Source organism: Pseudorca crassidens, chromosome 13 (assembly GCF_039906515.1).
Source record: "Pseudorca crassidens isolate mPseCra1 chromosome 13, mPseCra1.hap1, whole genome shotgun sequence".
NCBI classification, from domain to species: domain Eukaryota; kingdom Metazoa; phylum Chordata; class Mammalia; order Artiodactyla; family Delphinidae; genus Pseudorca; species Pseudorca crassidens.
Window position 1 is genome coordinate 52,942,626 of NC_090308.1, and position 13,276 is coordinate 52,955,901.

The 13,276-nt window shown below is 41.4% G+C and overlaps 1 protein-coding gene across 1 annotated transcript in view; it reads left to right on the top strand.

The window, feature by feature from the left end:
- The window catches only part of PREP (prolyl endopeptidase), a 136,087-nt gene that overhangs the window by 73,671 nt on the left and 49,140 nt on the right, over positions 1-13,276 (top strand). The window contains exon 10 of the mRNA XM_067702459.1: positions 2,357-2,460. Within this exon, the coding sequence (XP_067558560.1) occupies positions 2,357-2,460 (104 nt within the window). The remainder of the gene's footprint in view (positions 1-2,356; positions 2,461-13,276) is intronic.

Here is a 13,276-nt window from a genome sequence, read left to right on the forward strand (position 1 = left end):
AACCTTAAAACCCAACCTATAATCGGATGAAACAGTATCTACATGGGTCATCTTCACAAATTCCTTTTGCCTTCTTTTTGCACATCCGATTTTCCAGATTCCTCTGATGATTCTTTAGCAACCTCTAGGGTTGCCCCTTCCTCCTAACTCCCATTTCTTTCACCTCCTTACATTTATTCAGATTATATATAGCAGGAATATTCGAGCTGATCGTCCCTGCCTCTTTCCTATTGCTAGAATAGCCTTGTTAAAACACTGTTTCATCAGGAGACCCATGTCAAGTGCAGACACCTCGTGTGGTCTTAAGGGAATTCCATAATTCAGTTCTCTTTTGCCCTTAAACTTTGAAATTATTCCCCAGAGATCACCTGACCAGTCCTCTCTGATTCATGACTCTAGGATGGTTTCTCCAGTCCCTTCCCCGCTCCTTGTACTTAAGCAAACCAATTCAGACAGGACACAAAGCATCATTAGACTACAGGAATTCATGTTACAGAGTGAATATGCAGTGGGCTAACCTGGACTGACCCCGATGGATCTATAAACAGAAAGTATCCATCAAATATATTAAGTACCAGTACCTTTAGGTTTAACCCAGCCTCCCCCAAGGTGCCGCTTCTGCCCCAAACAGAAGAATTAAAGTCAGGCACTCGGCACCCTTTCTCCCAACAGTAGCCAGCCCGTGTCCTATACTTATTTCATTCTGCTATTGGAGGGTTTGATGTCTCAATTATTCTAGATAAACAGGCATTTAGAGTGTGTTTCCTACTCACTGTCTTTCACTGGGGTCACTGCCCCAGTAACTGGCCAGAGCTGGGAATCCTGGCCCCAGGGTCCTTCGTCGTTCACCGTAGTACAGGTAACAGTGATGCCGGGGTGAGTCCGATGCTCAAATGGCACATGCTTGTTCTGCAGTCTCTTGTCGTCGTCGTTGTTTGGTCTAGAGTTTTTTCCAAGGATTCAGATGCTTTTTGTGTTTGGATGAAGTGGGGCAGGTACTAATGAAGAAGCTCTTCAAAAATTAACATACATGTGAAGATAGCAATTTGCCCTCGAGATTACATTTATCTGGGCAAGTACAGTATTCAGTGTATCTGGTAATTTAGAATGTATGCCCAGAGTGTAGTCTGGAAGTATTTTATATATAAAGTCATATTCCAACAAACATCCAACTATAACTTAAACTAAGAAAGCCAGGACTTCGGTCATGTTACACATCTCCCCACTGTCAGTGTTAATCATATTCCCTATTATAAACCTTAAAATAATTTGTAAGCATGAGAAGTGAGATAACATTCATAGGGATTAGCAGTCCTGCTGTTAAGGAATCTGAATGTATTACTCTTTGCCAGTGGGGGGGCAGAGTGCTGTTTCTCAGCTGTTAGTGAAGTTCATACGTACACAGAGGAGTTGAAAAGAAAGCAAGCTGCCATTTTAACACATGATCAATCAATTTGAATGTGCCCTGTGGGAGTACCGCTTAGTTTCTGGTTTTCCAGCAAGTATTAGGATCTCTAAATTGATTTTTCATATACTTGACAGCATATGTTTAAAGTATTCTGTGGGAGGGCTGTTTCCACACCAGCCACTCCAGATGACTAATTCTGTTTCATAAACTATAGCAATGTTGTTGTTTTCAAACAGTAACGATTCGTCTTAGTTATTGTTTCTTTGGTTTAGTTCTTGAATGTTAGAGTGTAGTAGCGTTAAATTAAGGAAATGGAATTTTCATTAGTGGTTAAAATAAGCTAAAATGTTGTGGTGTGTGTTCATCAATCTGTGTTGTGCACAATTACTGGGATAATCAAAATTTTAAAGGCAACTCCAAAAGGCTACCCTAAAAGGCTATCTTTGGTCCTTGACTGCTCTCCACATGTGTGTCCACAGATGGGTGGGTAGCAGGTAACAGGCGCCCCAGAGTTCCCATCAAGAGACCCCTGAATGGCTGTTGACTTTAGGCAAGTCATTTGAGTTTTCCATCTTAATCACTTCTCAGGTAAAACGGCCCTACATGAAGTTTCCCATCTTCTTTGACCTGTTCTCCTAAGTGACCTGGCGTGGGGAAGACCTATTAAGTTTCTGCAGTTAGGTTTAACTATTCTCATGGTCACAGAATGCATTAGAATCTTCTAAAATGAATACCCAGGTAACTGTTGTAAAATGGAAGGCCGAACACGATGGTGATGATGAAGTGTGAACTGGTGATGATGAAGTCAGGCACTCCACACGCCTGACCATTGTGGGCTCTCTTGCTACAGTGACCTTACACGGCACTGCTGACTGTGCTTTGTGATCTTTGCCCCCCTTGTATCTAGTGAGTTTGTGGACTGAACTTAAGACTTCCACTTCCTTCTAGGTATCATTTATCACTGTGATCTGACCAAAGAGGAACTGGAGCCCAGAATCTTCCGAGAGGTGACTGTGAAAGGAATCGATGCTTCCGATTACCAGACAGTTCAGGTATGGAGCATTTGATCCTGACAATGTGAGTCAGAAAAATCTGACTTTCGGGCCCTGCACACCCCACTTTGTCAGGAGCTGTGGAGGTAATCCACAACAATACGGGCAACAGATATTGGGGGAACTCCTGCTGTTTCTGGGCATTGAGCCAGGCGTGGTCCCTGTCCTCCTAGAGTTTAAAGGTTCTGCTCCCGGCACTGCTACTCTTGACATGAAGCCAGAGCCCCTTGTCTGGGTGCTCAAGGCAACACAGTTTGTCTGCTTGCTTGAAAGTGGGTTGTTTTCTGGCTCAGGTCTCGTGGTGTCATAAATAACAACATAGATCTGCTCTACATAAAATACTCAAGCGCTAGGAGCCAGCCTTTTCAGTCTGAAATTCGTCTGTATGTCTGGCTGGCACAGGGTGAGCGCGCCATAAAATATTAGAACGGATGAATTAACTGCTTAATTGTCATGGTACCACCAGTTCAGTCTCTGGTCACCATCTTTTCAGGTTAAGAATCTCCATTTTTGTTTTCTTAGCGCCCCGACTGTACTGAGTTTCTCAGAAACGGAATCACTTACTAATGGATGATGCAGGATGACTCTGTTCCTTTGCAGTGAGAGGTCACCTGTCAGGCACCAGGTGTTTATCAGGGCTCTCCCACCAGGGGGCTGGACCACAGAGACCACAGATTAAGAATCAGACTGTTGTTTGTGAAGGAAAGTTAGAAAACAGAGCACTGATGCCCCCGAGGATGTTTCTGTGAAACTAGGGCATCATTTTACCTCAGTGAATTGCCCTTCACCTGTCTAGGAGTAGTCTAGATAATGGGCTAGATGTAGTTCAAAAATAAATAAAACCTTTTTTTTATGAATTATGCTTTTTATTTATTTATTTTTGTTTATTTTTTTTAACATCCATATTGGAGTATAATGGCTTTTCAATGGTGTGTTAGTTTCTGCTTTATAACATAGTGAATCAGCTATACATATACATATATCCCCATACCTCCTCCCTCTTGCATCTCCCTCCCACCCTGCCTATCCCACCCCTCTAGGTGGTCACAAAGCACCAAGCTGATCTCCCTGTGTTGTGCGGCTGCTTCCCACTAGCTATCTATTTTACATTTGGTAGTATATATAAGTCCGTGCCACTCTCTTACTTCATCCCAGCTTACCCTTCCCCCTCCCCTTGTCCTCAAGTTCATTCTCTACGTCTGCGTCTTTATTCCTGTCCTGCCCCGAGGTTCTTCGTAACCTTTTTTTTTTTCTTAGATTCCGTATATATGCATTAGCACACGGTGTTTGTTTTTCTCTTTCTGACTTACTTCACTCTGTATGACATCCACCTCACTACAAATAACTCAGTTTTGTTTCTTTTTACGGCTGAGTAATATTCCATTGTATATCTGTGCCACATCTTCTTTATCCATTCATCTGTCGATGGACACCTAGGTTGCTTCCATGTCCTGGCTATTGTAAATAGAGCTGCAGTGAACATTGTGGTACATGACTCTTTTTGAATTATGGTTTTCTCAGGGTATATGCCCAGTAGTGGGATTGCTGGGTTGTATGGTAGTTCTATTTTCAGTTTATTAATGAGCCTCCATAGTGGCTGTATCAATTTACGTTCCCACCAACAGTGCAAGAGGGTTCCCTTTTCTCCACACCCTCTCCAGCATTTATTGTTTGTAGATTTTTTGATGATGGCCATTCTGACTGGTGTCAGGTGATACCTCACTGTAGTTTTGATTTGCATTTCTGTAATGATAAGTGATGTTGAGCATTCTTTCATGTGTTTGTTCTCAATCTGTATATCTTCTTTGGAGAAATGTCTATTTAGGTCTTCTGCCCATTTTTGGATTGGGCTGTTTGTTTTTTTGATGAGCTGCATGAGCTGCTTGTAAATTTTGGAGATTAATCCTTTGTCAGTTGCTTCATTTGCAAATATTTTCTCCCATTCTGAGGGTTGTCTTTTTGTCTTGTTTATGGTTTCCTTTGCTGTACAAAAGCTTTGAAGTTTCATTAGGTCCCATTTGTTTCTTTTTGTTTTTATTTCCATTTCTCTAGGAGGTGGGTCAAAAAGGATCTTGCTGTGATTGATGTCATAGAGTGTTCTGCCTATGTTTTCCTCTAAGAGTTTGATAGTGTCTGGCTTTACATTTAGATCTTTAATCCATTTTGAGTTTATTTTTTTGTATGGTGTTAGGGAGTGTTCTAATTTCATTCTTTTACAAGTAGCTGTCCAGTTTTCCCAGCACCACTTATTGAAGAGGCTGTCCTTTCTCCACTGTACATTCCTGCCTCCTTTGTCAAAGATAAGGTGACCATATGTGCGTGGGTTTATCTCTGGGCTTTCTATCCTGTTCCGTTGATCTATATTTCTGTTTTTGTGCCAGTACCATACTCTCTTGATTACTGTAGCTTTCTAGTATAGTCTGAAGTCAGGGAGCCTGATTCCTCCAGCTCCGTTTTTCTTTTTAAGATTGCTTTGGCTATTCGGGGTCTTTTGTATTTCCATACAAATTGTGAAATTTTTTGTTCTAGTTCTGTGAAAAATGCCAGTGGTAGTTTGATAGGGATTGCATTGAATCTGTAGACTGCTTTGGGTACTATAGTCATTTTCACAATGTTGATTCTTCCAATCCAAGAACATGGTAATCCAGTCCAATCCATCTGTTTGTATCATCTTTATTTTCTTTCATCAGTGTCTTATAGTTTTCTGCATACACATCTTTTGTCTCCTTAGGTAGGTTTATTCCTAGGTATTTTATTCTTTTTCTCGCACTGGTAAATGGGAGGGTTTCCTTAGTTTCTCTTTCAGATTTTTCATCATTATTATATAGGAATGCAAGAGATTTCTGTGCATTAATTTTGTATCCTGGTACTTTACCAAATTCATTGATTAGCTCTAGTAGTTTTCTGGTAGCATCTTTAGGACTCTCTATGTGTAGTATCATGTCATCTGCAAACAGTGACAGCTTTACTTCTTCTTTTCTGATTTGGATTCTTTTTATTTCTTTTTCTTCTCTGATTGCTGTGGCTAAAACTTCCAAAACTTTGTTGAATAATGATGCCGAGAGTGGGTAACCGTGTCTTGTTCCTGATCTTAGTGGAAATGGTTTCAGAGTTTCACCATTGAGAACGATGTTGTCTGTGGGTTTGTCTTCTATGGCCTTTATTATGTTGAGGAAAGTTCCCTCTATGCCTACTTTCTGGAGGGTTTTTATCATAAATGGGTGTTGAATTTTGTCGAAAGCTTTTTCTACATCTATTGAGATGATCATATGGATTTTCTCCTTGAATTTGTTAATATGGTGTATCACATTGATTGATTTGCGTATATTGAAGAATCCTTGCATTCCTGGGATAAATCCTACTTGGTCATGGTGCATGGTCCTTTTAATGTGTTGTTGGATTCTGTTTCCTAGTATTTTGTTGATGATTTTTGCATCTATGTTCATCAGTGATAATGGCCTGTAGTTTTCTTTCTTTGTGACATCTTTGTCTGGTTTTGGTATCAGGGTGGTGGTGGCCTCGTACAATTAGTTTAGGAGTGTTCCTCCCTCTGCTATATTTTGGAAGAGTTTGAGAAGGGTAGGTGTTAGCTCTTCTCTAAATGTTTGATAGAATTCACCTGAGAATCCATCTGGTCCTGGGCTTTTGTTTGTTGGAAGATTTTTAATCACAGTCTCAATATCACTGCTTGTGATTGGTTTGTTTATATTTTCTATTTCTTCCTGGTTCAGTGTCAGAAGACTGTGCTTTTCTAAGAATTTGTCCATTTCTATCAGGTTGTCTGTTTTATTGGCATAGAGTTGCTTGTAGTAATCTCTCATGATCCTTTGTATTTCTGTAGTATCAGTTGTTACTTCTCCTTTTTCATTTCTAATTCTATTGATTTGCATCTTCTCCCTTTTTTTCTTTATGAGTCTGGCTAATGGTTTATCAATTTTGATTATTTTCTCAAAGAACCAGCTTTTAGTTTTATTGAACTTTGCTATTGTTTCCTTCATTTCTTTTTCATTTATTTCTGATCTGATCTTTATGATTTCTTTCCTTCTGCTAACTTTGGGGTGTTTTTTTTTTCTTCTTTCTCTAATTGCTTTAGGTGTAAGTTCTGGTTGTTTATTTGAGATATTTCTTGTTTCTTGCGGTAGGATTGTATTGCTATAAACTTCCCTCTTAGAACTGCTCTTGCTGCATCCCATAGGTTTTGGGTCATCGTGTTTTCATTGTCATTTATTTCTAGGTATTTTTTGATTTCCTCTTTGATTTCTTCAGTGATCTCTTGGTTATTAAGTAGTGTATTGTTTAGCCTCCATGTGTTTGTATTTCTTACAGATTTTTTACTGTAATTGATATCTAGTCTCATCGTGTTGTGGTCAGAAAAGATACTTGATGTGATTTCAGTTTTCTTAAATTTACCAAGGCTTGATTTGTGACCCAAGATATGATCTATCCTGGAGAATGTTCCATGAGCACTTGAGAAAAAAGTGTATTCTGTTGTTTTTGGATGGAATGTCCTATAAATATCAATTAAGTCCATCTTTTTTAATGTGTCATTTAAAGCTTGTGTTTCCTTATTTATTTTCATTTTGGATGATCTGTCCATTGGTGAAAGTGGGGTGTTAAAGTCCCCTACTATGAATGTGTTACTGTCAGTTTCCCTTTTTATGGCTGTTAGCATTTGCCTTATGTATTGAGGTGCTCCTATGCTGGGTGCATAAATATTTACAGTTGTTATATCTTCTTCTTGGATTGATCCTTTGATCATTATGTAGTGTCCTTCTTTGTCTCTTGTAATAGTCTTTATTTTAAAGTCTATTTTGTGTGATATGAGAATTGCTACTTCAGCTTTCTTTTGATTTCCATTTGCATGGAATATATTTTTCCATCCCCTCACTTTCAGTCTGTTGGTGTCCCTAGGTCTGAAGTGCGTCTCTTGTAGGTAGCATACATACGGGTCTTGTTTTTGTATCCATTTAGCTAGTCTATGTCTTTTGGTTGGAGCATTTAGTCCATTTACATTTAAGGTAATTTTCGATATGTATGTTCCTATTACCATTTTCTTAATTGTTTTGGGTTTGTTATTGTAGGTCTTTTCCTTCTCTTGTGTTTTCTGCCTAGAGAAGTTCCTTTAGCATTTGTTGTAAAGCTGGTTGGTGGTGCTGAATCCTCTTAGCTTTTGCTTGTCTGTAAAGCTTTTAACTTCTCCGTCAAATCTGAATGAGATCCTTGCCACGTAGAGTAATCTTGGTTGTAGGTTCTGCCCTTTCATCACTTTAAATATGTCCTGCCACAATGTGTCCTGCCACTCCCTTCTGGCTTGCACAGTTTCTGCTGAAAGATCAGCTGTTAACCTTATGGGGATTCCCTTGTATGTTATTTGTTATTTTTCCCTTGTTGCTTTTAATATTTTTTCTTTGTATTTAAATTTTGATAGTTTGATTAGTATGTGTCTTGGCGTGTTTCTCCTTGGATTTATCCTGTATGGGACTCTGAGCTTCCTGGACTTGATTGATTATTTCCTTTCCCATGTTAGGGAAGTTTTCAACTAGAATCTCTTCAAATATGTTCTCAGTCCTTTTCTTTTTCTTTTCTTCTTCTGGGACCCCTATAATTCGAATGTTGGTGCATTTAATGTTGTCCCGGAAGTCTCTGCAACTGTCCTCAATTCTTTTCATTCTTTTTTCTGTATTCTGCTCTGCAGTAGTTATTTCCACTATTTTATCTTCTAGGTCACTTATCCGTTCTTCTGCCTCAGTTATTGTGCTCTTGGTTACTTCTAGAGAATTTTTAATTTCATTTATTGTGTTGTTCCTCATTGTTTGTTTGTTTTTTAGTTCTTCTAGGTCCTTGTTAAACGTTTCTTATATTTTCTCCATTCTATTTCCAAGATTTTGGATCATCTTTACTATCATTACTCTGAATTCTTTTTCAGGTAGACTGCCTATTTCCTCTTCATTTGTTTGGTCTGCTGGGTTTTTACCTTGCTCCTTCATCTGCTGTGTGTTTCTCTGTCTTCTCCTTTTGCTTAACTTACTGTGTTTGGGGTCTCCTTTTTGCAGGCTGCAGGTTCGTAGTTCCCGTTGTTTTTGGTGTCTGCCCCCAGTGGCTAAGGTTGGTTCAGTGGGTTGTGTAGGCTTCCTGATGGAGGGGACTGGTGCCTGTGTTCTGGTGGATGAGGCTGGATTTCGTCTTTCTGGTGGGCAGGACCGTGTCCCATGGTATGTTTTGGGGTGTCTGTGACCTTATTATGATTTTAGGCAGCCTCTCTGCTAATGGGTGGCGTTGTGTTCCTGTCTTGGTAGTTGTTGGGCATAGGGTGTCCAGCACTATAGCTTGCTGGTCATTGAGTGGAGCTGGGTCTTAGGGTTGAAATGGTGACCCCTAGGAGAGCTTTCGCTGTTTGATATTACGTGGAGCCAGGAGGTCTCTGGTGGACCAATGTCCTGAACTCGGCTCTCCCACCTCAGAGGCTCAGGCCTGAGACTCAGCCAGAGCACCAAGACCCTGGCAGCCACACAGCTCAGAAGAAAAGGGAGAAAAAAGGAAGGAAGGAAGATAGAAAAAAATAAAATAAAATAATGTTATTAAAATAAACAATAAAAAGTAATTATTAAAAATAAAAAAGTTTTAAAGTAATAAAAAAAGAAAGAAAGAAGAGAGGAACCAAACCAAAAAACAAATCCACCAATGATAACAAGCGCTGAAAACTGTACTAAAAAAAAAAAAAGAACAGAACCCTAGGACAAATGGTAAAAGCCAAGCTCTACAGACAAAATCACACACAGAAGCATATACATATGCACTCACAAAACGAGAAAAGGGAAAAATATATATATATCATTGCTCCCAATATCCACCTTCTCAGTTTGGGATGACTCGTTGTCTATTCAGGTATTCCACACATGCAGGTACATCAAGTTGATTATGGAGATTTAGTCCGCTGCTCCTGAGGCTGCTGGGAGAAAGTTCCCTTTCTCTTCTTTGTTCTCACAGCTCCTGGGGTTCAGCTTTGGATTGACCCCGCCTCTGCATGTAGGTCGCCTGAGGGCGTCTGTTCTTCGCTCAGACAGGACAGGGTTAAAGGAGCAGCTGAGTCGGGGGCTCTGGCTCACTCAGGCCGGGGGGAGGGAGGGGCACAGAGTGCGGGGCGAGCGTGCGGCGGCAGAGGCCAGCATGACATTGCAACAGCCTAAGGCGCGCCCTGCGTTCTCCGGGGGAAGTTGTCCCTGGATCACGGGACCCTGGCAGTGGTGGGCTGCACAGGCTCCCGGGAGGGGAGGTGTGGATAGTGACCTGCGCTTGCACACAGGCTTCTTGGTGGCTGCAGTAGCAGCCTTAGCATCTCATGCCCGTCTCTGGGTCCACACTGATAGCTGCAGCTCACGCCGGTCTCTGGAGTTTGTTTAGGCGGTGCTCTGAATCCCCTCTCCTCGCGCACCCCAAAACAATGATCTCTTGCCTCTTAGGCAGATCCAGGCTTTTTCCAGGTAAATAAAACTTTGTTTACAAAACCAATGGCGGACTGGATCTGGCCGCGGGCTGCAGTTTGCCAGCCCCTCTTCTATATCAGAGGTGAACATACTGGCCTCCGGTTTTATTGGAGAGCAGCCACACCTGGTTGTTCACACAGTGTCTGTGGCTGCCTTAGTGCTTTAACTGTGCAGCAGAGACTGCCTGGCCCACAAAGGCTAAAGCTCTTAGTATTGGGCCCTCTAAGACAAAGTCTTCTGATCCTTAGTCTGTAGAAATAGTATTTATAAAATCAGAGTGTTCTCAGTAGACATACAGGGCCTTTGTCTTGAAGCTCTGTCAGGCCTGAAATCTACATGTGCTTCTTGGGTGACATTGGGTGAATCATTTAACTTTCCTGCCACAGTTTTTTCAGCTGTAAAACAGAGTTAGTGCGTATTTTGCAGCATTCCTGCAGGATTCTGTGAGATGATATATACAGGCATACCTTGTTTTATTGTGCTTCGCTTTATTGCACTTTGCAGGTACTGTATTTTTTTTACAGATTGAAGGTTTGTGGCAACCGTGTGCCGAGCAAATCTGTGTTGGTGCCATTTTTCCGACAGCGTTTGTCCACTTCATGTCTCTGTTGTATTTTGGTAATTCTTGCAAAATTTCAAACTTTTTCATTTTTATTATTATATTTGTTGTGATCTGTGATCAGTGATCTTTGATGTTACTATTGCAAAAAAGATTATGACTCACTGAAGGCTCAGGTGATGGTAGGCATTTTCCAGCAATAAAGTGTTCTTTAAGATATGTACATTGTTGGGCTTCCCTGGTGGTGCAGTGGTTGAGAGTCTGCCTGCCGATGCAGGGGACACGGGTTCGTGCCCCTGTCCGGGAAGATCCCACATGCTGCGGAGCGGCTATGCCCATGAGCCATGGCCGCTGAGCCTGCGCATCCGGAGCCTGTGCTCCACAACGGGAGAGGCCACAACAGTGAGAGGCCCGCCTACCGCAAAAAAAAAAAAAGATACGTACATTGTTTTTTAGACTTCATGCTATTGCACACTGAATAGACTACAGTATAGCGCAAATGTAACTTTTCTTTGCACTGGGAAACCAGAAAATTCATGTGACTGGCTTTTTTCTGATACTTGGTTTATTGTGGTGGTCTGGAACTGAACCTGCAGTACCTCCAAGGTATGCCCATATTAAGTGTCTGGCACATAGCATATAATCAGTGTTAGAAATAAATTCAGCAGACTTTTAGTTTTCCACAGCTATTTTGGCTTCTTTCATTTTCAGGGTGAGCCATTGCCTGTAGAGGTATCTTTTAGGGGCAGTAGCCCGTCTGGTGCTTATATGGTTCGTTAATTCACCATAGTCCTGCATTAGACTTTTAAAATCACTTGTAGGCTGTCATTCTTTGCTGTTTTCCGTTTTCTCCATGTATAAAAAATATGTCCCTATCAACTGTAACATTTGACCTTCTCGGGAACTACTTCTAGTCCCTGCCTGGGCATCCTCAGGCGCACGCGCGCGTGTGTGTGTGATGCCACTGCCTCTCCCATCAGTAATGCAAAGGACGCCCAGGCAGCAACCAGTGACTGTCCCTGCCTCCTGCCCTCAAAGGTACAGCCTTGGCTGCCCTAGGATTGGGCAGAGTTGCCCATGAGAGACACCCCCCATCCCACCCCCCGTCTTCTTCTCATCTCTACTGTGCAGCCCCTCTGTTGTATATTTTCAAAAAACATTATTCTCATTTTTTTCTGCTTCCCACAATTCCTGCCAAAGTGAGTAATTACCTTTGGAGTTTGGGGCAGGGAGGGGGACCTGTAATCATGACAGCTTCCAGCGAGGCAGCCTCTTCTAGGGAAGTGACCTTTATTTCTCAGTGAGGATGGTGGAGTTGTTTTTCCTATCAGGTAGCTGTTTTTTTTCTGTTCTTCACAGAGGATACACCAAGAAACTACTTACAACCTAATATGTATTGTTTTCATTTATAAATGAAAAGATAAAACTTTACAGTTGAGCACGTGCTTGTATGGAGTAGAAATCCCTCAGCCGTGCGCATAGCAGCCTGAAATTTCCAGATTAAACTGGGGAGGAAGCGTGCTTGGGTGACGCCAATTGCTATGCCGTTGGAAAACTCACTGAACTCCTGTGTCTGGCTCTCCACTTCTCTGACGTTGAGCTACTGAAATGCTTGCAACCTTTTATTTGTACTGCTGCAATAGGAGGAAAAAAAGATTAAAAGATTCATGGTAAATATTTAAGGAGGTAGTAACTGAGTAACTGGACAGAACGCATTGGTTTTACAGATCTTAAGGAGGTATGCCTGGGGCAGAGCATAGCCTCTCTATTATAATGGCAATAGAAGATTTTAATCGGTTGATTATATACATCACACACATTGCACTGAGTTATTTAAATAGAATTCTTTCTTTGTGTAAAGGTGCCTTTGGAATGTACCGTGATGTCACAACACCATCGACTTAAAATCCACTTTGCAGTGTTTAGCTCAGGTGTGCACAGCAGAGTTTTGACAGGAAATGTGAGCGTGACAGATGTGCGCACAATTCGATCAGGCTGTCAGTGGTGTTGCCAACAATGACCAAACGGTAAAAGCAGACCCTAGAGAGGAATCTGTGCGTGAATGGAAAAAATTCCTTATAGTATGTAATAGAAACCACAGCATTTTGGGGGGAAGAAAAAGATACTCTTTGTTTTCAGTTCCTTCAGGGTAATGATGCTTTTGATTTCGCTTGACTCTGGTGTTTATATTTATTCTGTAAGTGATTTTAAAATAAAATCCCCTGGGCTAGTCGTCATTCCTTCTTACATTCTGTGAGGCACATTATCGTTTTGAAGCAAATACTGTAGCACAGCTTACCCTGCATGGTTAGACAGTACAGTTAATGGTGGTCACAGCCATGCACATCTACCTGGTGGTATAGCTGGTCAGGTGGACCAAGCTAAGGAGAGAAAAAGAGGAGGCTCAAAGAAACACATGGCTGAATAAGCCACAGAGGGCTGTTCTTTCATTTAGGACCCAGAGCATCTTGAATGGTGGTGGGATAGGGGGTGGGAGTGTTCTAGATTGCTGAGGGACACAGAACAGAGCTACTGTCTATGTAATCTTTATCCAATCCTGACTACAGCTGTGGGTAGAAAATTGATCTGTATCGGAAATACAGTTCTGAAAATCTGATCCTGGAAAAACTGTTTCTCTTCCGATCTGGGGTACACATAAGAATTTAGTTTTGGATAGGTTTATCAAATCTGCAATTGACTGATCGTTTTTCTCCTTTTATTGTGAATGACATGACCACGTAATATTGGTTAGAACATCTGTGCCCGTGTCTTT